The sequence below is a fragment of the Ascaphus truei genome, chromosome 2 (genome assembly GCF_040206685.1).
Source record: "Ascaphus truei isolate aAscTru1 chromosome 2, aAscTru1.hap1, whole genome shotgun sequence".
Classification (NCBI taxonomy): domain Eukaryota; kingdom Metazoa; phylum Chordata; class Amphibia; order Anura; family Ascaphidae; genus Ascaphus; species Ascaphus truei.
Window position 1 is genome coordinate 10,148,353 of NC_134484.1, and position 27,119 is coordinate 10,175,471.

At 45.6% G+C, this 27,119-nt stretch overlaps 1 protein-coding gene and 1 long non-coding RNA gene across 3 annotated transcripts; one reads left to right on the forward strand and one right to left on the reverse strand.

Moving 5' to 3' along the window:
- Positions 1–6,051: 6,051 nt before the first annotated feature.
- On the reverse strand, positions 6,052–20,110 carry LOC142475553 (uncharacterized). 2 transcript variants are annotated; one of them, XR_012791004.1, is made up of 3 exons: positions 19,661–20,110; positions 11,934–12,162; positions 6,052–8,381 (listed from the first exon to the last, which is right to left on the reverse strand). It is a non-coding gene; the product is annotated as an uncharacterized LOC142475553 (long non-coding RNA). The 2 variants fall into 2 exon arrangements; XR_012790998.1 differs by having other exon boundaries at positions 6,052–8,396.
- An 812-nt stretch (positions 20,111–20,922) lies between these two features.
- LOC142488079 (pentraxin fusion protein-like) lies at positions 20,923–26,966 on the forward strand. The gene is made up of 3 exons (XM_075588454.1): positions 20,923–20,956; positions 23,319–23,592; positions 26,628–26,966. The coding sequence occupies exons 1-3, from the start codon at positions 20,923–20,925 to the stop codon at positions 26,791–26,793; spliced, it is 474 nt and encodes a 157-aa protein (XP_075444569.1). The 3' UTR covers positions 26,794–26,966.
- The last annotated feature ends 153 nt before the right edge of the window (positions 26,967–27,119 follow it).

Consider the following 27,119-nt stretch of genomic DNA (forward strand, 5'->3'; position numbering starts at 1 on the left):
GGAAAGGTCAGAGACTGTGAGAGTTTATGTACTGTACACCCCATCTCTGGTTGCCGGGCGGGATAGAGGTGTTACAGAAGTATAATGTGTTTGGGTTGATTTTTGCTGAACTGTAAATTTAAAAAAAGTTGCACAGTAAAATATATATATATCAAACTTGAAGCTTGAACAGCTTTCTTGACCGCAGTTATTAATGCGCAATACCTGCAAGCCCATTCAACATGAACAATTTTCCCAAACTTGGTCTCGGATGTAATTGAAGATCTAACTAGTTGTGCAGCATCAAGACATCCATTTCCGGTATTATTTCACAAACGACCCTAGGACATGCCTAAATGGGCCCAAATATTGACCAGATGCATTTATCAGCTACCAGATGAGCCATCACAAACTAACGTCAGCAGGAGGCAGGGCCGGGTTGTAACTTGGCGGGGCTCGGTGCGACCACCAATGGAACCGCCATCAAGCCGGCCCTGGCAGGAGGAACCTCCCCTTGGACCAAGATTTTACAAAAATTACAAATGTTAATCCCATTGAACGTCTCATACATTTTCTGACTGGATCTTTGGGTAAATGGAGCGAGATTTGGCTTCCCTGGGAAACCTCAAAATATCTTAAAGTCTGAATCTAAAAGTAGTTTGGCCGTGGAAATTATACCCATTTCTCTATAACGAACGTGCTCTTGGATCTCAAACTGGCCCTTCTATTATATTGTACTGTATTACAATAAAAAGCAGGAGAAGCCATTCGTCAGCAAGCCAGGCCCATTCCTCCCCCTGTTGGAGGACACACACACGGGCTTGTGACGGTAGGGGGTAACCAGGCTCTCAAATAAAGGTTAAGCCTGTTTTTGGTTACCCCTGATCCATGTATAAGGGCTCAAGAGAGTTAGCCCAAGCCCAGTAACAGTGCGATTCAAATGCATAACACAAAATATTTTATTACATGTGTTTTTACCTTTCCAAGCACGTCAGCGAGCAGGGATTGCTAGGGGATGAGTTTCAAGGGGGGAGTTTGCAGAGGAATTGTTGTCAGAATGTGTCTAGGTAGTTGGGGTCTGAAGTTGTCTGTTCCCCTAAAAATGTAACCGGGACTCATGCCCGATTCTGCTACGTGTAGGCACATTGTCCCGGCAATATCACCCCTTGAAAACGCTTGCATGACACCGCTAGGATTCCCTGCTTCAGCATAGCCCAGAATGGTAAATGGGGCACAGGGATGAAAAGTGTCCCTGTAACTAAGGGGATTTCTAAGTTAAGGGGGGTACCACAGTTAATGCCCAGAAACCTGTATTGGGTTCGTGGATGCTCCAACCATAGATAAGGTTGTGAGGGGATTCTCAAAGTGTACAGGCTGATAGAAATAAAAGTACACCTTTCTATTCTATTCCCCATACCCAGGGCGTAGGGATGTATTAATGTATATTTTATTAATACATTGTAATGTACTGTATGCAATGTGCTTGGACTTTTGGAACCGATGCCCACACAGACTGCCAGGGCTACCCGTAGGTGCCAGTAAGTCTGCTGGACATCGGAGTTCAAAGTAGTCAGAGGATGCAGGAGGTGTGAAAGCCATGTGGGTAGCAGGAAAGGGCTCAAGTACCCAAGTCCAGGGCACAATGGCAGTCGTCCGGGCTGCCATTTGTTCTTCCAGACATAGTGGAGCCAGACCCAGCAGGTGGCATTGAGATAGCCAGGGACGGAGTTGGCAAAATTGTGCATGTCCCTTGGCAATTTCTTATTTCCCACTGACCCGGCTTTTCACACCGGCTTGGCTCCGATTGGCTACTGAGAAAGTTCCCACGTGATGATTGGTTGCTGAGTTTCATGAATGAAACTCAGAATAATATAAGAAATGTCTGAGCCAATGAGATTTGAGATTCCCAGTAATAAAGGCACGGAAGGTCTTTTCAAAGATGCTTGTGTGCGTATAGCAGAGCAACCGGCTTCGATTTCAAGCCTGAAAAGCCGGCCTGATTCTAAATCCAGTTTTTAGCGCCCAAGTTCTCAAAAATGATGGTAGCAGTCGCGGCTGGGATTTGATGCCAATTACGGTTCCACAAAATCGGTGTTAGCTCGCGGTCAAGAAAAGTCCAAGTTCTCAGAAGAGAAGGGAGCGGTGGCATATGGAACTTCACGCAGATTTGGGAACCAGGAGATTCCGGGCTAAGTACCGGTCAGGGTTAAACACTTTAGAGTTCCCTGCACCTAGGAAAGTCTAGTTTTCAATCCCCAGACCGTGTTTTTTTCGTCTGTATTTTGCGTATCACTGTGTATAAGCAAATTTGTGTGAATAAATTACAATGTATTTCATTACCTTGTTTTGCTCAATGAATGATCCTGGTTTAAAAAAAAAACAACAACAAAAAAAACCCCATGTGTAAACTGCCTGGTCTCCTGTGACAGGGCTACTGGATAAGAATACTAAATATACTTACCATTTGGTGGCGGAATGCAGGTAGCAATAACCAGAATAATTCCAGAGTCCCAAATTACAGCCAGGAGCCACAGTAATGCCATGGTAATTGTGGTAAACGGAAGCTGTAATCAGGGAGGAACAAGAAACGTTACTCTTACTTTTAGAGTCACATGGAGCTTAGAAAATCAAGTGAACATAAGTCCCCTTAACATACAGGAGTTTAAGTTATTTCCGTTATTTTAAATGATCCCCCAAACAGCTGTGCTCACATGTATTCTTAGGCTGCGTCCATGGAAGGACAGGCAGCACTGAGCCGTGCAGAAGCTCCGCGCTGAGCACCGGCATCCTCAATGAGGATGTCTTGAGAGGGGGCTCACGTGATCGTCCGCAGGCGTGCTGAGGAGTTGGATTTTTCAGCCGACAGCCTGTAAGGAATTCGCTCCTGGCTTTGACAATAGCCTTGCAGACCTCTGCAGTTGCAAAAGCTTCCTCTGGCAATCAATGGCACATGTGCTGCCTTTCATTGCAGCTCCTGCCCTGTGCTCCATCATTGGAGGAATACTCACACACCCTACCCCTGTGATTGGAGCTCCGCCCTTTATATGTTGGGCTTTGGCTCTGAATCAGGGCCGAGCATAAAAATCCTTCTCTGGACATTACAGTCTCTGCCACAATCCGCCCTGACTTGTATCCTGGTGTACTAACCTCTCTAGTTCTTATCCCTACTTCCTAGTACCTGAGACCTGCTGCTAGATCCATGCAGAGGCCCGTTCCTGACTTCTGTGCTGAAGCGTTGTTTAGCCAGCACCGGTACCTGCTGCATTCTCCCCTAGAAGAGGTTACCCTTCGTTTCCTGAGGCCTGCTGCTAGTTCCATGCAGAGGCCCGTTCCGGACTTCTGTGCTGAAGCGTTGGTTTCCCCGATGCTGCCCCGCGGTGTATTTCAGCCAGCCTGCTGTCTCCCCCTGCTGAGACCGGCGTCATGGGCCAAGGCTGCTCCTCGCACAGAGGCCGCTCACGCTCCTAAGCTGAAGCGGGGAACTCCTGTCTACCTGTTGCCGAACTCCTGCTTGAATAACGACGATGCTGCCTTCTCCAATCCTGACCCTGCTATGTACGACTACGAACTCCGGATCAGTCTGCGCGGACTAAGGTCGGTGATTATATAACCCCACCTCAGCCCCGAGGCCCGGTCCCGGTTTGTAGCGAGCACAATCGTAACACAGCCAAAGCTGTTTTTCAGTGCGCTATCGGCTCGAAGCAGCATCACTGAGACATCGCGGGCTATTGGCCCAGCGACGTCACTGCCCCGCCTCCCCATCGCATATGCATGAAATCGCACAGGCATCAGCAGGCGAGCCTCAGCACTGCTCCCTCCACTATGGACACAACCCTAAGCACACCAGTCTCACCATGGTTAGTATGAGGTTCTGTAAGGAAAGCAATCCCTCCAGCCAATTAGGCGAGGGAAGCCCATGACCAGGGGGCAAGCCCCCTCCCCCCTCACCTCGCTAGGATCTCTGGGTCACCGTCGTGACCCCTGAGGGGGGGAGGGGCAGGCCAAGGGAGGCTTCAAAAGAGGCAGCCGGGAGCTGAATCTGCCATTCTGCTCCCGGTCTGCAGCGAAATCGGACGTCCCTCTCCTCCCTGCAGGTTAAACTAAGGTAAGGCCCCGAAATGGGGGTCAATCCTGGGCACTCCCCCCTCCATAGAGCCGCGAATTTTGAATCGCGCTGAGGGGGGAGGCGGGATGCAGGGAGGAGAGGGACCCGTAGTGTAGCGGCCCGTCCCCATCCTCCCATCTGCGGCGCGCAGCATGGAGCTGGGGGGGCCGGACTTAAGCCCAGGCCATGAGGGGGGTCGGCGGCTGCAGGCAGGGAGGGGTGGTCTCGGGGGACAGTAGGGGCCTGACGGGTTTTTTTCCCACTTCTTCCCCTGGGGGTGGGGGCTACCTGCTCCCGCAGCGTTGTGCGGGCGGGTGCCTCCATCTGCATAGTCCCTCCATCAGCCTCTGTGGCTGGCCCGCTCGGCGGGCGGGGAGGGGGGCCTCCGGAGAGCGGGGGATCCTCTTGCGGTACGGGCATTATTTATTTAATTGTTTGGGGATCCCCCTGCCACGTGGCTCTCCCTCACTCACCTTTGTGGCTGGCCCGCACGGCGGGCGGGAGGGGGGGGTCACCGGGGGGTGCAAGGAGAGGCACAACAACCCCCCCCCCACGGTTCTTACTGTGCGGGTCCCCCCCCCCAGTGGCGCTCTGTCCAACGGGGAATAAAGTTATATCAATGCCCCCCCCTCGCACGCAGCAGCCTGTATTTGGTTTATTTGGTATACACTGGATTATAGGGTGTGTATATGGTAATTGTGTTGCATGGTGTATCTTCAGCAGGAGGGGGGGGGTAGCTTCGCGCAGCCTCAGCGGTCTCCGTCTCTCCCTGCTGCCAGGTCACTCTGTCCTCCCTCCCGGCAGCAGCGCAGGGAACGAGCTGGCGCAGGGAGGATTAAGCACAGGGCTGAACATGGGACACCCAGTGACCGCGTGGGGGGTCTATTAACCACCACAGGGTCTTGGGGGAGGCCGTCTGTAGCATAGTCGCCGTTAACACCGTTATTGCCCTGTTACCAATGCATGTTTCTTTCAACATTGAATAAAGTTATATCACTGCTATAATCGCCGCGGGGTGTCGCTGCATACCGCATTCGTAGTGATAACGGGCGGTATGTGGGGCATAGAGTGTATACGCCTCAGTGTGGTTATAATGCGCTGTATTCGGGGTATAGGGCATATACGCTGCATTCAAGGTACAATTTGCTGTAATTGGATTACATGGTGTATATAGTGTAGGTACTGCATTCGTGGTTACGTGCGGTAGTTGGATCATATGCTATATGTACCGCATTCGAGGGTACGATGCGCGGCAATTGGGCTACATGGGTATATAGTGTATATACTGCATTCATGGCTACGTGCTATATTTGGATTATAGGGTGGGTATATATACTGCATTCGAGGTTACAATGTGCTGTAATTGGTTTACAGGGCGTATATAGTGTATATACTGCATTCATGGTTACGTGCTGTATTGGGATTATATGGGGCATATATGCTGCATTCGATGTTATAATGTGTAAGGAAGTGTTTAGGTATTGTAGGGGTAAATGTGACAGGGTTACACGGGTATATAGGGTATATATACAGTACCGCAGTCGTGGTTGGGTGCTGTATTTGGATTATATGGTGTATATATACGGCATTCGAGGTTACGTGCGGCGTATATACTGCGTTCACGGTTACGCGCTGTATTTGAACTATATAGTGTTTATAGACTGCAGTCGCGATTATCTGCGGTTTCAAAGGATACGTATATACTGCATTCAAGGTTACGTGCTGGGTTCCGAATATAGGGTTTATATACCACATGCGTGGTTACATGCTGGGTTTGGCCCATATGGCGTATATACTGCATGTGTGGTTACGGGCCGTTTTGTGGAGCATATGGTGTGCGTGTACACTGCCTTTGGAGGTCATCTGCTGTATTGGTCCAGCGTTACATACTACATCCAAGATTATGTGGGGTATACGGTAGGTATATACCCTGTCAAAGCCTAGAAATAAGATCAATAAGACAAGGGTTCAAACAAAGTAACACATGAGTTTATCTGTACCAAGGCACAATTTGGGAGACAAGAATTCAGAAAGAACTCAGGCCTCTGAAAACATATTGCTTAGTATCACATTTTTATACATTTCAAAATGAGTAATACACCCCTTAAGGGGGCTGGTTTACAGATAAGTGATGATATGATGACATGCAAAAATATATTAGTTGATACATATATATGCTTTACATTGCTATATTCTTATCGATAATTTACCATAATGTGGGCCTCCCAACCCTGTGACATAAGGGAGTTACTGTGTTCAGCCCTGTATGTGTACTGTAGATAACAACTACAGTACACTATGGTCAGCAGGAATATCTTTAAGACATGAGAAATTGCTTACGAATGCTATTTCAATTCTTGCCTGCCTTATAGGAATTAAAAAGGGTTAGTTATATCTAGGAGCGATACTCTGCAGATTCAAACATTCACAGTTCATTCATTCATTCACGAATGAGACAAATATACATCCATATAGCAAACACTCAGAAAATGGTGGTTTAGGCCAAAATGGAGGTGATGATAGCCACTCACATTATCTCAATCTTCACAGTCCTCTCTTTTTATTCTTGAAAACATAGTCTTTTAAGGATAATTCAGATAAAACTCAGAAGCTTTGCACTGGCCTGGAGGGCCCCAATTTGCATGGCTCCGATAGTTCTGGAAACTCACAGAGCTGCTGGCTATCATCTCAGCCAGGTTGGTCTTTCTGCCATCATCTTCATCTGTATTCCATTGAGGAGGACTGACTTTTCCTTCTGAGATTGCATCTTCCGTAGTGTCGTCTGTGATCAGTGGCATGGCCTGGGTAGAGGGTTTTACACACCTTTGCAGTATAGATTTACTGCACATGACCCAGTCATACAAAACAATCAGAACTGCAAACACACAGACAAATCCATCTATCAGTTTCGCTTCTAGAAAAACCAACCAACATGGTAATTCCTAACGAAACTCACCTCTTATCTCCACCTTTCCTTAATCTCTCCTGTATCTCTGCGATCTTCTCTACCTCATGCTCAATCTTACCACTTTGATCTCTAAATAACATAACATTGCTCTTTAACTCGGGCACACACGCTAAAATATAGTCCAGAGCCATTCTATTCTGTAGGGCCATTAATCTAATCTGTACCTGTTCTTGATTAAGTAAATTAATGAATGTAGTTGTATGATTGAGAACATCATCCAGTACATCCGTAAGTACATTGAGCCTGTCATATAGCAACCCAACTCCTATATTAGGAAATAAGCAAGCCCAAAATTGTTCTTTCCATAGACTACTTTTCAAACCCTGTGTGTTGGAAGTGGCTCTGCTATTCCTGATCCTGCCAGTGGGTCATTGTAAAGGCAGGTACAATTGTACCTAGATAGCAAGACCCCGTCCAACCACATGGTAATACTCTGTAGGCCTATTTTCCACAAATCCAATACACTCCCCTAGGTAAACTAGAATTTGTGCAAGCACTTTTTACTATCTTAATTAAAACTGAAAAATTAAGGCCACATCCTCCCTGTAAATTTTTAGTTCAGGGCTGTAAATACATTTTCATACAAGTTTCATTAGTTGGTGGAGACACCTGACCCATAAATTGTTTGTTGTTCCCAGTGTAATTTCCACCTAAAGGAACCTCATTTACCAGTGGAATTCGGTTTAGAAAAGTTTCCTGTAAACAAATTCAAATTAACATTTCATCATTTTAAATTCGGCATTAGTGTAAGGTATCCCTACTCAAGGGGTTAAATGTAATTCTCTCTTACATCATTGGAGGCCACTAGAGTATGGCAGGGATTCATTGTATATATTCCCTTGTGACCCATTAACCTGTGTAGCATTGTGCAAGATTGTATGATTGTCTGCAAACTGATGTGACCATAAAACAATGAACATTACAAATATTTCAAAACTGATCATCCCTTATCATCATCTGGATGGTGTAGGCTGATCTTGCCTAGCGAGGCATACATCTTAAAAACACACTCTAAAGCATAAAAATAATATTGAGTCCTGAAAAAACAAATTGTTCATTTAAGTCCGGGCCTTGATAATATTGAGTTCAGAAAAAACAAATGGTTTGTTTAAGACCGGGCCTTGCCTGAAGTCTTAATTCCTTGGTGGTTAAATGTTCTAGGATTATTGTGCCTAGATACACTATCTGTTGGTCAGTGGTCAGGGAAAACCCATCAAAACACTGGCTTGATGATTCTTTATCTTTGTTAACTGTTTACGGTGGTGCCGGCACTTTTTTCTTGCGATGATGCTGCTTTGTATTCTCCTTGGTAGACTGTATAAGCTGCACCTAAGTTTGGAGAGACTTAAACATTTCATTAATAAAAGCACAAGGAGAGCGCTTTTAGCCACTATAATTTAGTATCAGCACAAATTTTTTTTTTTGTTTCACCACTATCTTGGCATCCGCATATAAAATAAACACAAAAAATACCTTGCTCACCAATTACAAAAGAAAGAAATCAAAGGTGCATAGGAAAGTATCGTAAGAGAACACTGATAAGTGACAAGAGGTTGTCACTAAAAGTCCCTAAAGCTTGCACTCATTGTAAACTGTAAAATATACATAAAGTACCAGTTAAATAACTAATACCACTAATATCAAATTTATTACAGACCAAATGGGAAATATCCACATAAACTTAACTTTAACACAACTAAAACGTATACAACTTTTTTACAAGCTAAAAACTTACAAAATGCATAAAATGACAACTAATAAATCATAAATAAAAGAGTCCCCATGTGAACGAAACGGACAGTATACGGTAAACAAAAATGCTAATATGAACACAAAGCCCTATCAGAACATTAGGGGCCAGTGACCATAATATACTAACAATGCTAATTAGCTTCACCACAAAACACTGCATACAGTAGTAGCAGCTCATCACATTAATTCTTAGTTCCCAAACAGACTCAAAATAAAGCTATCCAATAGTTATGCTGGAAAATGTAAAGAGATGGTGTATATCCCTCTCTACATGAATATTCATGAAATAACATGTTGCTATGTGTAGCAATGAGTAGACAGCACCAAAACACAACACAATATGAATGGAGTCATATCGGCAAGGAATATTCAAGGATAAATAACAAAACAACACACATAAGGTAATGTTGCAATTAACAAAATAGGCAGAGTCCGCATATAGACAGGTGTGTAATGGAAAATCATATAAATTATCCTCTCTTTTGTTCATATGCAAATCCTATGACATGTGAACAACATACGACAAAGGATGATGGTATTTAAAACATCAGCAGCTTGAGATTTAAATATATATTTATCATGAATTTGACAATAGCTACTGCTTTAAAAAATAAAATCTAGATAGCCTACAGTTGCATTCTTTAAAATGAGAGGCTATAGATCAGGGTTCAAATTAAGACACCTTTTGGAGGGAAAGGAGAGGTAATGGTTAAAAGTTATAAAAATACATCACATATGCAGTTAACTTTATAGGAAAAATTATTTCATATCTGATTTTATGCTTACTCGTTTATATTGTACGCTTTGTGAAGTACTGAGTATACTTTTGACACTATTCAAATACGGAAATACATATTAAATATTATTGTATTGTTAATGAAACAATTATAACAAATAGAATTAAAAAACATCTCCTAATTAGAACAAATAGAATTGAAATGTGTTTACTGGTTTCTGCGTAGAGGTAATTTGGATACTGCATGTGGGGATTATAACCCCTTCTTGTAATAATTCCTACATAATGGGGGCTATGCCATCTAAAGCATTTCATAAACTATGAGGTATTTATCCTAAAATAGATACAAAAAACAAAAAGCACAATAAATAAGCATAATTTCACATTTCTCTGATACAGAGCAAAATGAACTTTACAAAAAATAAGATAAAAACCCAAAACAGACCTGTTTGACCCTGCAAACTCAGTCCCAAAAATAAATAAATTACAATATCATTCTCTTTCCCCATACTATAACTAAGCTGCTTTTAAACATTTCTTTTTTTTTTTCTCTCTCAGTTTCTAGTTAACTTTTCATGCCTGGAACGTGGTCTTTGTACATTCCTTAAGCTGGAGGAGGGGGGGGGGGGGGCAGCCCACTTGGCTGCTTTTAACCTTCCCTCTTTTAAATAACTACTGTTCAAAAATCAGACGAGCAGTGTATTTAAGAAAACAAACCGTTAGTTTCCTAATATAAGTTTGAACAGAAAAACCTTGATAACTACAAACAAAACAAAACATCTCTGCAACCCTTCTTATAAAACATAAATCTTATTGTTTTATTTACTATATATTTATAATTCCTTATCTTTCTTACACACACCCACACAGACACATACACACGTTCTCTGAGTTTATCTTCCATCAACATTCATTCTACTTTCTACAAAACTCCAACATGATCTTAATCTTGTGGGCCAGAGTAAAACTTAATAAAGCTTCCTTACTCCATAAGATCAGACTCTTTCTTTTTGTTTAAATAAAAAATAAACATTTACTTTTTAAAACTTTGCATTATAGATATACCTTGCTTTTAGTCCTGACTCCTCTAAATCAGCACATAAAATTTAAATTTAAAACTTCATTTAAATATTGTAACACAGTATTTCCTACGCCCAGGAACAAACATGTGCTACTGTGAAAAAAATACAAATTCATATTTGAGTCAGGGTGAAATGACTTATTTTTACAACTGCCAAATTTTCATTCTCTTTTAAAATATTACACTAACAGACTTTAACATACAATACTTCCTAGGTTTATTTTAAATGCTACTGTCATGCCTTGTAAATGGCAGCAGGCTTAATACACTTTGACAAAAGGGTTTAAACTTAAATGACCCTTTTACAAGAGATTATTTGTTATTTTTATGATTAGTACAACAAGTGACAATGTGAAGCGCTATGTACACTAATGGCGCTAAATGAATAAAGACATTCATACATGCATACATACATTAACTATCAGAGTGACACACAAACACTTCACTCCATGACATGTATATTATTATGCCATCAAACTAGTTACTATCTGAGCTTTCTAAGACAAAAACAAAAAACATTTAAAGAGGATGTTCCCTTCTTTTTCCATGCAGTATTAATGCATTAATTCCTAAAAAACTACTTTAACATTCTTAAATTCAAGCCATTTCTTCGTAGGTTACTAATTAACTTCCATGTCTCACAGACACGCAACTCCTGTGCCTCACAGACATGCAACTCCTGTGCCTCACAGACACGCAACTCCTGTGCCTCACAGACATGCAACTCCTGTGACCTTTCAGTGAAAAAGGGGTGAGGGAAGGGAGATGAGGAAAAGGGGATTAGAAAAAAGTGGGGTCCAATAATGCTGCAGTTATTTTTAAAACAGAGCCTGATATGTTTCACTTTCCTTCTTATTCAATATATTCTGGGTCACTAAATATCCATTTTTAAAACATTTTATTGCCATAAAGTCCACACAAAATTTCAAGGGACGTACCCTTCGCCGGCGACTGCTGAGAACGTAGGTTTCCCCATAATTTTCCTCTATTACACCGATCAACGTTAGCTGACCATGTACCTTACACCGATCAACGTTAGTTGACCATGTACCAATAAGGTGCCCCAACCCTTGGTATAATATAAGTAGAATATAGAGTTAAGGAACAGTGGCCTTAAAAACAGTTTCCTGCTGTTCCTTAACTATAGTTCTCTCCCCAAGTTCTAGGAGACTTAACACCTTATTAATTATTATACCTTCCGGGCCCTTACTTGGCCCTGCCGTTTAGCGGCACACGGTATAACCCGAGTTTATGGCAATAATACAAAAACAACAATAACAATACCTGATCAGTATAATATTGATAAACTCACGTGGTACAGGGTGTCCCGTCACTCAGGTAGGTTGCCCATAAAGAACAAACTGTCTACAGATTACTCAAACAATTAATCTAACGGCTTTTTCTGTTAAAAAGGATAAAGCCATACCTTATTCCAAGTGCGCACGTTTGAGTAATGTAGGCAGTTTCTCCGTCTGGGTTTCCTGGTCCCGAGATGTTGGGTGTCCCTTTCAAGTCCCTATTCGGGCGCCATCTGTCAAAGCCTAGAAATAAGATCAATAAGACAAGGGTTCAAACAAAGTAACACATGAGTTTATCTGTACCAAGGCACAATTTGGGAGACAAGAATTCAGAAAGAACTCAGGCCTCTGAAAACATATTGCTTAGTATCACATTTTTATACATTTCAAAATGAGTAATACACCCCTTAAGGGGGCTGGTTTACAGATAAGTGATGATATGATGACATGCAAAAATATATTAGTTGATACATATATATGCTTTACATTGCTATATTCTTATCGATAATTTACCATAATGTGGGCCTCCCAACCCTGTGACATAAGGGAGTTACTGTGTTCAGCCCTGTATGTGTACTGTAGATAACAACTACAGTACACTATGGTCAGCAGGAATATCTTTAAGACATGAGAAATTGCTTACGAATGCTATTTCAATTCTTGCCTGCCTTATAGGAATTAAAAAGGGTTAGTTATATCTAGGAGCGATACTCTGCAGATTCAAACATTCACAGTTCATTCATTCATTCACGAATGAGACAAATATACATCCATATAGCAAACACTCAGAAAATGGTGGTTTAGGCCAAAATGGAGGTGATGATAGCCACTCACATTATCTCAATCTTCACAACCGCATTCAGGGTATAACGCATGTAGGGGTTAATCTTACTTCCTGTTCAGCGCATGCCCTGGTATGGTACGGGTAATCCCACTTCCTGTTCAGCACATGGCCCTACTATTGGACGGGTAATCCCACTTCCTGTTCAGCACTTGGCCCTGCTATTGTATGGGCAACCCCACTTCCTGTTCAGCACATGGCCGCATGGCTCTGCTATCGTAGGGGTAAACCCACTTCCCATTCAGGGCATGGCCCTGGTATGGGATGGGTAATCCCGTTTCCTGTTCAGCGCATGGCCCTGGTATCGGATGGGTAATCCCACTTCCTGTTTAGCGCACGGCCAGGGATGGTGCAGGTAATCCCACTTCCTATTCAGCGCATGGCCCGTTGAGCGGACAAGGTCGACATGGTCCCGCATGCGAGGACGCGTGGCCCTCATGAAGTAATGAGGGCGCCCCCATCCAGGCTGAGCGCCATGGTAAATGCGCGCGTGTGTATATGGGCACAATTAGATGCGCGCGTGTGTATATGGGCACGCGTAGATGCGTGCGTGTATATACGGGCACAATTAGATGCGCGCGTGTGTATATGGGCACGCGTAGATGCGTGCGTGCGTATATGTAAACGCGCGTGCGTATAGGCACAGGTAAATGCGCGTGCATATATGGGCACGGGTAAATGCGCGTGTGTATATGGGCACACGTAAATGCGGGCGTGTGTATATGGGCACGCGTAGATGCGTGCGTTCGTATATGGGCACTCGTAAACGCGCGTGCATATGTGGGCACAAGTAAATGCGCGTGTGTATATGGGCACACGTAAATGCGCGTGTGTGCATATGGGCACACGTAAATGCGCGCGTGTGTATATGGGCACACGTAGATACGCGCTTGTGTATATGGGCACAAGTAAATGAGAGCGTGCGTATATGGGCACACGTAAATGCGCGCGTGTGTATACGGGCACGCGTAAATGCGCGCGTACGTATATGGGCACACGTAAATGCGCGCGTGTGTATAGTGGCACAATTAAATGCGCGCGAGTGCGTATAGGGGCACAAGTAAATGCGCACGTGGGTATATGGGCACAAGTAAATGCGCGTGTATATGGGCACACGTAAATGCGCGCGTGTATATATGGGCACACGTAAATGCGCGCATGTGTATATGGGCACACGTAGATGCGCGCATGTGTGTATGGGCACACGTAAATGCGTGCGGGTGTATATGAGCACACGTAAATGCGCGCGCGTGTATATGGGCACACGTAGATGCGCGCGTGTGTATGGGCACACGTAGATGCACGCTTGTGTGTATGGGCACACGTAGATGCGCGCGTGTGTATGGGCACATGTAGATGCGCGCTTATGTGTATGGGCACACGTAGATGCGCGTGTGCGTATGGGCACACGTATGCGCCATGCGGCAGGACAAGGAAACGGAGGGGACACACCGCAATGGCAGGGGCACATGTAGATGCGCGCGTGTGTATGGGCACACGTAAATACGCACGTGTGTATATGGGCACACGTAGATGCGGCGTGTGTGTATGGGCACACGTAAAGGCGCGCGTGTGTGTATATGGGCACACCTAAATGCGCGCGTGTGTATATGACAAGGAAACGGAAGGGACACATCGCAATGGCAGGGCATAAGTCCGCAAACAGGGCGGCGACCCAATTCATCGGTGCCAAGGGGCATGTCAACACGGAGGTTTCAAAGACCATCGCCGGTCACAGACAAGCCAGCGACAGGCGTCCCCATTCTCTCATTTCAGGCATCAGGGAGGCGGCGTCCGGCACAGGGTCGGCTCAGCAGCAGGCGGCTGAGGCGCAGGCACCATCACCACACAGGGTGGAACATGGGGCGTCGACAGCACACGGTCACAAGGGGAGACTCGATAACAGAGACCGGTGGGAGGAGGCAGCCATCGCGGTTCCCGATAGGCGGCCGGCAACGCCACCCGGGTCAACCCCTAAGCCTGGCGAAAAAGCGGTCAAAGAAAGGTAAGCGGGGAGTCCCCCGCGCAAGAGACTAGCGGTTTGCGCTCCCCCTCAAGTGATGGTAAGAAAATCTCCCCGGTGTACTGGTGCGCAGCTCATGGAGGCAGCATTGTGGGACATAAGACAAGCCCTATCCCCGTTAGTGGCGCACCTTGACGCAGGGTTAAGGGCGTCGGCAAGTGCGGGAAGTCACATTGGGATGACGACACCCGCGCGGGCAGAGTCACTAACAACAGTAGTGACACCAGCGATAAGCGCAGCGCCAGTTCTAGCAACGCTAATCGCGTCAGCAGCGGCGATAGCTCCGGCTATAGCGACAGTCGTAGCGCCGGCATTGGGGGCGGCGCCAGCGGAAGCAACGCCTATAGTACCAGCAGCGGCAATGGCCGCGGGTCCCCCGCAAGCTGTTAACAACACACCTCTAGGGGCCGGCGGGAAAACCGGGCAAGCGGAATCACCATCTCCCACGCTTCCCTTTCCTCAGGCGGCATCCGCCTCAGAGGAGCTAGCCAAGGATAAGAGGATGCCCGATGCGGCATAGAAGGTCTCTTATACATCCAGACCTAGCTCAGTGGGCTTGCACTTGCTGAAAGAGGTGAAGGACAAGATACGGGCCGGGGAATACGTAGATATATTATCTCTGCTACCAGGCTACGGGGAGGCGTTGGCTGCGTCCTCAAAGATGGGGGAAGCGAAGGAGGGTTTAGAAAAGAGGTTTTCCCACACACCTTTCGCAATGGGTCAAAGGCATTTGTTATCCTGGCTGGAGTAATTGGGGAGAAGGATCCCCAGGCATGCGCCTCGCTCTTTACTTAGGGAACGGTTTGGTGGACATATGACCGGCGCTTTAGGCAATCAACGAAGGCGCAGGGCGTAAGTTTGGACGCGAGGGCAGCGACACCAATACTCATCGCCAATTTGGCACCGTGGCTAGCAAGGTATCCCAATAGGGAAGCAGCCCAGCTACTCCTAGCTGGGTTTAAGGAAGGGTTTAGGATTCCGTTTGAATATCAAGAAGGATCAGAATTTAGTCGGGACACACGTTGACGTCGCAGGCTCCCTCTGGAGAAGCTGGTCCCCCTAAGCAGGCTTCTCCGCTAATTCATAGCCCTCAAGAAACCATCATTGAGGCACTTCCAGGCGCTGCTAGGCCACTTAGTATTCGCAGCGCGCGTAAAGCCGGCAGGATGGGTGTTCGCCAGGCGCCTCTCCGCAGCAACGTTCGGGGCGAGACGACCCGACCACGTCATCGCCGAAATCCGAAAGGACTTGGCGGTGTGGCTGCGTGTTGTTAAAGAAGTATAACGGCAGAACCTTGCGATAAACCCACTCATCCCCTTAGGCCTTCACAGACGCTTATACACTGGGCAGAGAAGCGGACTTTCAAACGCTCGTTGGCCAGGAGTACCGATTATTGGGTAGGACAGAGTGGGCAGGATAGTTTGGAGGGGTGCAAGGGCACCTGGCGCCATCGACTGAGCGAGGGTCAAGATATTGAACAAGATGGCGGGAAAGTTTGTGACGCAGTGTGGGGGATAGCAGATCACCCATACCGAGTCCGACTACAAGTCAATCGGCCTGTTCCGGCTGACGGCACACACTTATCTGAGATAGGGGCGGACTTGTTCAACAATGATTTGCAGGAGGGGTTGGAGAAGGTCCTAGCGGTGTTGGCGGCACGGTCTAATTTAAGGAGGTTTAAATAGAGCCGTGAGTGGCGGCAGTTCGGGGGTAAGTGCTTGTCCTTGCCAGATGGGCTTGGGGCGGGCGTCGCCCGGGGGTAGGAGCGAATGGCGCGGTCAAGCGAACGTGATACCCGGGAACCCACTCGCGACAACGGCCGGCTCTTTAGGGGTCGGCCGGATACGGGGGCAGCAGGCCAAGGCCTGGCTGACCCTCTGACCCCACTCTGGCTTGGACTAGCGCTTACTCCAGTATTATGATTGTTAATAAACAAAACCGCGGCCTTTTATACCTCTAAATCGGAGTCTGTCATTACTTGTCTGTTTATATGTGGGTACCGGTTCCAAGTGGGAGGGGGAGGGGGTCCCTCGCAGCCTCCCTGGTCATGTTTAACACCTACAGGCAGGAGCAGTTAACCCCCACGCTAAGAGGGCAATTAATGCACTGAAGGACTGACCAAAAGCCAATTAGGGATTATTACCTGAAAAACAATGCCCCAAATAAAACTTAGAAGGTGGACAAGAAAACACTGCTACAGGAACCAACATGGCACCAATCTCCTGCCCGTCCCAGGAGATCCATGCAGGAACATGTTTCAGTTTGGGATGATTGTTAGTCAGAAACAGCATACAGAGTCTTCCCAGGTAAAACTCACAGTCTGCTAGTATCAGGGACCCCACACATTGCATGCCACCTATTGTTCAGCCACAGGATTTCAGTCTTTGGAGGAAGGACTTCTGTTCACCTCAAAATCTCCCCCCCCCCCAAAAAAAAGACATCTGTTCCGGCATCTCCACAGGATCTGGAGCCGAGTGACCCCAATACCTTCATATCTCACAACAAAACGCACGTCTGGCATCAGGACCGTTCCTTCCACTATGGCATGGATATATATTCTGTAATAAACTTCCTCACTAGGACGGTCTGTCACTATAATCACCTCCCCACCCCCTAACGCACTGCAATGTAGGAACAGATGGGAATTACAGTGAAGTCACTTAGCCATGTAACACCATCTCTACCTTCTAATCAGTTGTTGCAGAAGTAACCCATTCATTGCCAGATTGGCAAATGCATTGCATGCCAACCTCCAAGGGAGCATAATGGTTAACAATTTGCTTAACTCCTTCAGTGCTGGATACTATGTCAGTAACACATTGGGGAGGTGGGAATACCTAACCAGAACCAGTTTTACATACCCCAGCCCAGAAGCCAAAGATAATCCCATTAGCAAATATCAATAGTCTAAAAGGCAGCAGCCAAACACAGATCACGCTGACCTGGGCTATGAACACATGTTTAAAAAGTGTCTCAACGGCAGCCATTATTAAGGCTCCCCATGAAAAATTACAATGTATCAATATTACTGCAAGTTAGAAATCTAATGGATGTTGCTACAATGAAGTAGATCAGATGAAAGAGGAGCAAGAATGTAATTTGTACAGAATAAGAGGCACATGCAACTTCAAGAATCTAAATTTTAGAATCATTTTTGAAGGGATAAGATGAGAGGCTCCTGCTTCCCAAACTCTGTACCCACCTTTCCAAAACCCAGCAACACGTACGTTCAGTGCAGACTTGTTCTCTAACACAGCGGTGCGCAATCTGTGGGGCGCGACCCCCAGGGGGGGCGCGAGACTGCCGACGGGGGGCGCGGGGTTTACAGAGGCCCCGCGCGCTTCCCGAAGGCACTTAAATTAAGTGCCGGGGGAGCTGCAGGGCCTCTGTAAACCATACTTACCCGTGGCTCTGGCAGCTTCCTCCCGGCGTCGCCATGGCAACGCGGCGTCAAAATGACGCTGCGAGGTCATGTGACGTCACGTTGCTATGGCAACGTGACGTCATTACGCCGGTGCGAGGGTAAGTTGGGGTTGGGGGGGGGGGGCGCGGGAGTGAGGGGACAGCCGGCAGGGGGGCGCAGGGAAAAAAGTTTGCGCCCCCCTGCTCTAACACACAATACTACAGCAACCTCCTCCTATGCGCTGCAGCCAGTGTGCCTCCAAACCACCATTTATACAGCTGTGATGGTTTCCCAGAATGCAATGCTTTCCCCCCTGCTGCTTTTAACCCTACAGGTCATTGCTAACTTTGTACTAAGGTTTTGATCAGGGGGTCTCAAACTCAGTCCCCAAGGGCCACTAACAGGCCGGCTTTTATGGCTATCCCCTGCTTCAGTACAGGTGGCTCAATCAGTTGCTCAGTCAAAGACTGCTATAGCTGTTCCTGTGCACTGTGATCCCTGATGTGACCCACTCAGCAGGTGTGTAAGGGTGCGCATTGCATTATGGGAAGTCACAGCAAATTGAATAAATGGCTGGGTTTGCTGGTATAAAACACTTCTTTGGCCATTTGAGAAGAGCTTGTGATAAGCTGCAGGTCGCTGACGTGAGTGAGGACATTATACTGAGCAGCCAGGTCTGGGTTGGAGCTTTGCTACGATGAAGCCTTGTGCGAGGTGTATGTTATAGGTGGATTTATTCTTCAATGATACCATTAACATTACATATCTGGGTTTTTATTTGCGATGTTCTATTCATAACCAGCAAAACAAAAATCTTTAATATATATATATATATATATATATATATATACTGTACTCTTAACCTGCTTAATGGGTTAAATGGCTGTAATTGTGTATATTCCTCAAAAACCATAATTAATAGCAGCCTCTAAAACTGATGTAAAAAAAATTTGGTTGCATTTAAGTTGGCTGTTCATGAAGGTTTTTTTGTTCTTTCAATTTAGCATTTGAGGTGTAATAATAGTATTACTGTAATAGTTTAATAACCAGAAAGGTAAATTGTCATGTCTCCGGTGGGTGTATATTGAAATACAGTATTGCCTGCGTAGCTCTATTGGGTTTTTCAGAGTTACAAGTCATATTTTTTTTTTTTTTTTGATGATGATGATGAAACTAAATGCATAGGTCTTTGTTAGAATACCAGAACTGGCCTCGTCCTGTGCCAGCACACACACATACTCAGTATCACTGCTTTCAGTTAACCCTTAACTTCCACATCCTTCCTATAAGTGGTTTAATGACACACCCTTCCCAGATGTGTTTGAGTGACGCGGAAAAGTTGAAGTGGTTATTTTTGGGGGAATTGATGTCTGTGCATTGAATAATAAGTATAGCCCCTTTTCCCCCTTCCAATCGCAGATCGGGCCCCTAAGGTGTTCTGGGGTCTGGCTATGTATCTCTATGTGGTGCATACCTGCTGGCAACAGGAGGGCCTGAGTCTCCAGCGATGACATGGGGGATAACAGGAACAGGTTACTGGGGTGGATGCCTTTGTTCTGGTTCAATGGTGCAGCGCCTCCATCTATAGTAAGCCCCAGAAATGCAGGGTGGAATCCTTACCACAGAGTTTCCCACACAGGGAGGAGAGATTCCAGTCTCACACAGGGTTTGTCTTTAAAAGCAGCAGTCTTTATTCTCCAGGGCAGCAGCCGACAGGTACAGTGATGCACAGTCCACTCACTGTTCTCCCTTGTGATGGTCCTCCCTGCCACAACTCTAGTCCAAAGGCATTCAGAGTGGGGCTAACTCTTCCCTCACCCCCTAAGCAGGGTGAGAGGTGCTTGGTCCACCTCACTAAACTATAGTTGGATCAGCTTTACTCATGAACTGGTCACTCCTCTCCTCCTAACGCTATCACTTCTACTTTGTGACACACACACACACACCGCCCCTGCGTCTCTTGATTGGACACAGGGTCACGTGACCTACCTTCACTTACACAACCCAGTATCATAAGCGGGGAAAACCCATGTCAGCTCCTGGCAATCTGCCCTTAGCAGAGTTTACACACAGGAGGAGGATAGAACTATAGCCCCATTTCTTACCAGGGCTACATAAGCACTTTCTGCCATGACGAAAAGTGCAGATATTACAATTGTTAAAGAAATAAATAAATAAATACTGCTGTATACCTGGGCTTATTGAAAGGGGACATTAACAAAAGGTTCAATGGTTGCCTTTTAAATGCTATTCTCCCTGGATTATATGGGGGGGGGGGGTGGGTGGAGCAAATGCTCTTTTTATAAATACTGGCATCAACGCATCACTTCCTTTTCCAGTACGACACATAAAGTTAACACAAGGGAACTAAAATCAGTGCACCAGTAAACGTCAAATTTAAATGTGTTTTTTTTCCCATTAATTTCGTTAAAGTGGAGTTAAGATTTGTAAGCAAACCCTCAAAGTCTGGACATTTTGAAGTTAAAATAAACAGGTTTTTACAATACAATAAACACCAGAATCCCTAATTGTACCAATCCTTTTTTTAAAGGCAGCTTCTGTCTTTAAAAGGCTGTGTCCTCACTTTCGTTGGGTTTCCATATAGTGGGAAGTAAATGGATTCCCCCCCCCCCCCCCCCCCCCACCATGAAGGACCCTGATATCCCGTTCCATTTAACCCCAGCTCCAATGCAGCTTCTTTTCTTCCTTGGCGTGATCGGCATGTGTGTGGGAATAATGGCAGATCCTTCCTGTTCTCCAGGTCCGGACGGTAAGGACTACTTCTTGGCTCACCCTAACCATGTTGTATTTGAAAGGAGCACTCGCATGTATCCAGGTAATCGGCTGCAAACGGGGCCAGCCTGCCACAGAGACCGGCACATACAATCAGGAACATTATTAATAGCTGGCACACAGTGGCACTCCAAAGGAGTTGGTAACAAATTGAAGCATTTATTAAGTAATCAGATTAACATTTCGTCCCTATTAGGAATTCTTGACCAAGGCCCTAATAGTGACCCAAACGTTAATCTGATTACCTAATACATTTTTCACCAACTCCCCTGGAGTGCCGGCTATTAAGTTTTCCTCACCATAACCATGGCTGTGTCTTCCCACACCTTCTTTCAATGGCAGAAGCGTAGTGTGTTGGGGTGGATGTTGTAACATACCTTGTTGGTCATATGACTATCAGTCATAATGGTAAATACCACAATGGACAAAAAACGTATTAAATTCCCTATGCACGCACAATAACCCAAAGATCACAAATAGAGAGCGGACTCCTAAATCCAGATCAACATATAGAGACTTGTGGTGCACCTGTCATGTAACAGGATTGAATCAGGATCTAGCTACAACTCCCAGCATGCTCCAAAAGAAGCGGGTTGGCACAGACACCAACACAGGATAGGCTGGTGTGTAGTTAGGAATCACATATTAACAATGGGTTTCAATGTTTTATAGCAGCAATCCTCCAGTTTATTTATAATATACTATATTTGTTTTATGGTACAGTACCTCAACTGGGGGGCCCTTATAGATCATTGGACCCCATGTATCTTGGGAACAAGAGATTTACCCCCCACCGCCCTCGTACTTTGCTTGATAACATAGCAGCTTCTATACATCTATTGGGCCCCTCTGTGTGTGTTGGGCAACAAAGTTTTTAGGCTTAATCGAGCCACTAAGGCCATCTTGGGGCTCCTCCTAGAAAGGAAGAAGTCAGGGGTAGACTGAGTGACTTACACTGGTGTTTGAGGGAATCACCTCTGTGAGGCATCAGGAACAACAAAGCTGGCATTAAGGGGACCATTGTGCATTATTAGGGGATCTGAATGTAGCAGACTGCCATTTTATACTGAACAGAATTATTTTGCCTTCTCTGGAGAGTCTACGTCTCCTCCCCTAACACCCTATAAGGTAGTGCCCCGGTTGGGACTGATCCTGATACCACGGTATCCTTCTCGTGGCTGTTCTTTAAAGACTATTTGGCAGCACTCAGTCACAAGGAATGTAATATTGTAAATTTAAAATAGCTAATAGTAGCTACCAGTGCATATCTCAATCAGGGACAGACATCACATAGGTCTAACTAAACTCGCATTATGTCACACAGTATCACTGTACTTATCCACAGTGTATCAATTGAGTGCATATCACATGCCTGGATACACTTATATGGAGAGTGTCTTTGAGTGGGCTCTCACAGGCTCCTCTTTCCTATATTACTAGGTAGCTACTATTAGTAGCGTTTGATCCCCAGTATTCATTAGGGACCTTACCATATCTACCCACCTAATCGCAGGTGGGTTATTAAGGATACAGTCACGTGCTGTTTAATACAATTTAATTACGTTTTAACACCCTATTTTTTATTCATGGTTATAAAAAAGTATATTTTTAAATTTACAATATTACATTCCTTGTGACTGAGTGCTGAAAGACTGAGTCCTTTTTCTTTCTTTCATATGATATAATCACGTCTCCATCCAGTCAGCACCTCACTGTGGTCTAACACTAGCTGTGCGGGTTTCCTTTGCGTGTAGCAAGACTATTTGGCACTCTTTCCTGGGGGTTTCTCTGCCAATGTCAGTCTGTAGTAATGCCAACCTGCCTAGTTACCACCCTCCCCAGAGATTCCTAATATTGGCTGTCCACTGGCTGCTGACCACAACCTAAATTGGTCATAGGAAAATTGCTGTTTTTTTATTTTATTTCCTGATAGTGGTTCTTTGATCTCTTTGGGGGTCCCTTACATCGACAAACCAGACATCCACATATGTACAGTAAGGGGTTGTTCATATACAAAGTGCTGTTATTGCCTAGTTAAGTTGCCATTCTTCCCCCTCACATTGACGACCCCGCCTTCCACTCCATAACGGTTCAGTAGCCAAAACAAATGACTTGACGGTCCAGGACCAAACACCATTATATTTTAATAGGACAAATCGGACTTTACTGCCGCAGTAATCAGGGGGGAAATGAAAGAAAACCTGAACCAGGGAATACATGGAAACAATTTAAAAAGAAAACTGGCATGATTCTCCCCTCCCCCCACTCCCCTAATTTTGGAGCCAGATGCCCTGAATGTCACACTCTGACAGCTGTAATGGACCCTTTCTCTCTTTCAGATGAAAACATAGCAAGGAACGGAGATGTGTATCCAAGCTCAGAAAACATAGAAGGAGCGGCCAGGAAAGTTATTGATGGGAATAAAGACACTGACTACAGAAGTGGCTCGTGCTTCGAAACGTCCTATGAGAAACCTGCCTGGTGGGTCCTGGACCTAAAGGAAAGCTACAAAATTGACACAATTATTGTGGTGAACAGAGGAGACTGTTGTGCGGAGCGTTTGATGGGCGCAGAGGTCGGTGTAGCAGAGTCTCTGCTGAGCACGAGTACAAGGTGAGTCTCCGTAAAGATAATGTGAAGAGGGGTATAGAGTATTTAGTATAGAATACAGATGCAGCCACCAGTATTAGAACGCTTGCCTGGGAAATTCTGGGGCAGTCTCACAGTAAATGCCTCAACATTGCCATGAGATTCTTAATGGCCCATCGGATTAACACAGCAGGGGTCCCTACAGTTCAGTTTAAATGGGACTGCAGGGACCCCCCGCTGTGTTTATCCGATGGGCCATTAAGAATCTTACAGAAATGTTGAGGCATTTACTGTGAGAATTTCCCAGGTAAGTGTTCTAATACTGGTGGCTGCATCTGTATGTCGATAGAAATACTCCTTGGTGTAAGGCTCTTGGATCTTTGTTCCATTGATTCAGCAAATTCTTCTGGAGTGGCCTTATGTGGAGTCTAGCTCACTCTACTGTACAACACTTGGCGTTGACTTGAATTTCCCCAGCAAGGTCATGCAGTCTTTTGGCCGAGACCTGACTTTACCTTCTTGGCTTTGTGGCTTCTATTGTCAATTGCTTCATTCTGCTTTGGGTTAGACAGACCCTTGTTCCATTTGGAATATGAGATGGAATTAAGTAACTCTATGGGAGTTTATTATCCAGACGTGCCACTGCAGGAACACAATCACTTTCTGCATATGCTGTATCAGAATATCTTTGCTGAGATTTTATCGGCTGCCCGTTTAGATGAGGCTAGATCTGAATTTGGTGACTAAAGTAGCCGACACCTTTGTGAAGATTCTGGGAGACATCGCCAAGCCCAATGGAACGCAGTAGATTGTTAATGCCTTCCGTTTACGGCAAACCTCAGATATTTTTGATGTTCTTGCACACCTGGTATGTGTCTGCATGCCTCCTTTTTTAATCCATTGAAAATAACCAGTCCTCGGGCTTGACTACTTGATTTACGTTGTTCAAGGCTGTTGCTTCTGAGAGGAAATTTGAATTTCAGGCTCTCCGACACTGATTCTGCCAAGGCTCTTGTACACATTTCAGTTACCCTTTTATGGGTTGTGCCCATACAGTAGCAAATTGAGGTAGTTTTTCTCCGACGGCATACTGCACGGCTCCCCTCATTTAATGCAAAACTGCACCACCTGTGTTGAAGTGGGATTATCCTGAGAACCTGAACTGTTGGTGGCCTTTGAGGACTGGATTTGGCCACCTCTGCTCTGGCAGAAGACAGTGACTGGGGAGGAAGGTGATTCCTTCCATAGTACGCCCAGGTTGCCTTTTTTTTTTTTTTTTAATAGATTTTCTCAAGTAGGGCCTATTGTCCAAACTTCCATAGCCATTATTGATTGGCTGCTAACAATCGTAATCAATGGCTATCATACATTTTTAATGTTGTATTTACATCTTTCTTCTTGCATAAAGATGAACAGAGATGGTGCTCTGTTACCATCTTTCATCTAATTCACTGACAGCGGATCTGGACATCAATTTGGACTTCATTTAATTATGTGAGTCCTTCAATATTCTTCAATCAAGCTTTAAAAGGTTTTTCGACCCTTTAATTAATACACCATCAATTTTCTGGACACAGGATTGTGTTTAAGTCTTCACTATTGCAAGTGGGAGTTATTGCCGTTAGGTGTGTTATGGGACATTTAACAGCTTTATTGTATATACTTGTGTAGCGCACTTTCCTGCCCCAATAGATGTGTAGCTACGGTGTGTAGGGTGCAATACCTGGTGGCTCACAGGCCCGAGCCTCCGCTGCTGGGAGCCTGGGGTGTATCCTGGAACGATGCTCGGTAGCGCCTCCACCTGTACGGGATTCTATAGTGTAGAATAACCCCGTTACAGGACCCACATACAATAAACAATGGTATAATTAGAACAGTTTACTGTATGCATAATAATCAACACACAATAGTGCCACACTGTAAGACTAGGCCTCGCAGGGCCGTAACCCCACACAGTGTCCCTCAACAGTGTCCTCAGACTCACACCCACCCAAGTGTGACAGCGCTGCCCACTAAAACTGAGGTGTAAGTTGGTGTACGTGTTGCGGTGAGGTACCTGCCGGGTGATGCCACACCTGGACGTACAGATGCTGTCATTGGGATCCACGGATCTAGAAAGGTGCTCCGTGATGCCTCTGTCGGATGGCTCCCGCGTGGAGTGATCCACCTTTAGAATGTCTCTCACTCTGAAGCTAGATCTAGCTGCAGACCACCAGGGGCCAGGATACCAATGTGTCCTGGCTTGTCTCTCACTCTAATACTAAGGGCAGTGTCCCTATACTATGGGCCTGTCCCTGCAGCAACCACAAGCTGAGGGGAGTCGGGGCCTAATAGGGGTTTTCTGGCCTAGTGCAGATGTCAGACACCTTCTCGTACCTCCTACCCTGTCCTTGTCCCAGCTCCGACTGGTGTGGTCTTCAGCGCGCAAATTGTAACTATCTGCAAGCAGGGGAATCCAGCCACACAATTAGCATCATGTTTGTACAGCCCCATGGCTGCTGTGAAGTGTAGTTCCCCTGTGGAGCTGTTAGGTGTAATAGCCGCCTCCATGTACCTCTGCGCATGTGCAAGGTGTAGCAAGATGGCACATGGAATGCCACTGTGCATGCGCGAAACATCACCATGCGTGCGCACCAACAGGCTGCAGTGGGAGCTGCCGGTTGACTCCGGCGAGTCCATCGCCCGCTCTCTGCGCATTGGCCACGAGCACACGCATCCTTCCGCTGGCCACCTCGCACCCCCCAGAGGTAAGGGGAATGAAAGGGGACCCAGGGAGACGAAAAGGGGACCATGCTGCACTTTTTTTTTTTTCTTAAGGTACCATGCTTTAATTCATACTGATATTTGGTCTGTTAAGGGTTCTTTGATCATCCCACAGTCTAACAAAATTCTTGAATAAAGAGGTCACCTTTCATTGGGTTCTCTGCATACATGCTAGTGCTATAAATGTATCCTTTAACATGCAGTGCTCCTGTGGAATCATCACTGAGCAGTTAAAGGGTCTACACAACCCTAGAACAACTTTACTTACAGTTTTTCCCATTCTTGTCACCCTCCAGATGTGGCACCATCACTGATGTCCGCTCGCCCCAGATAATGCTCTGCTGTGACGGTATGGTGGGAAGGTACATCACCGTTATCATTACAGGACGCGAAGAGTATCTCACCTTATGTGAAGTGGAGGTCTATGGTGTGTCCGTCAATGACCGAACGGTGTGTGAGTAGAAGCACTTCAAACAATAGGTGGCTGGAAAGAAAATCCCATCTATTGTAATACTGTACCTACACCAGAACTTACTCCGCGTTCCCCGCCCCCCCCCCCCCGTCCTTTCAGTTTACTTGGACACTTCTTTGCACCTATATTCTTTCATCCTATATTTGCTGAAACAAATTTGTTATACCGCCAATAGACTTCAAGAGCTGCCTTATGTACAACATGCAATAAATGCTGCTTACCATGGCAGGTCGGCATCTTCTAGTGTCTTTAAATGCAGTGAAGATCCCCTGAATCTGTATATTTATCATTTTCTGGCAGAGGGGGTAAGATTTTT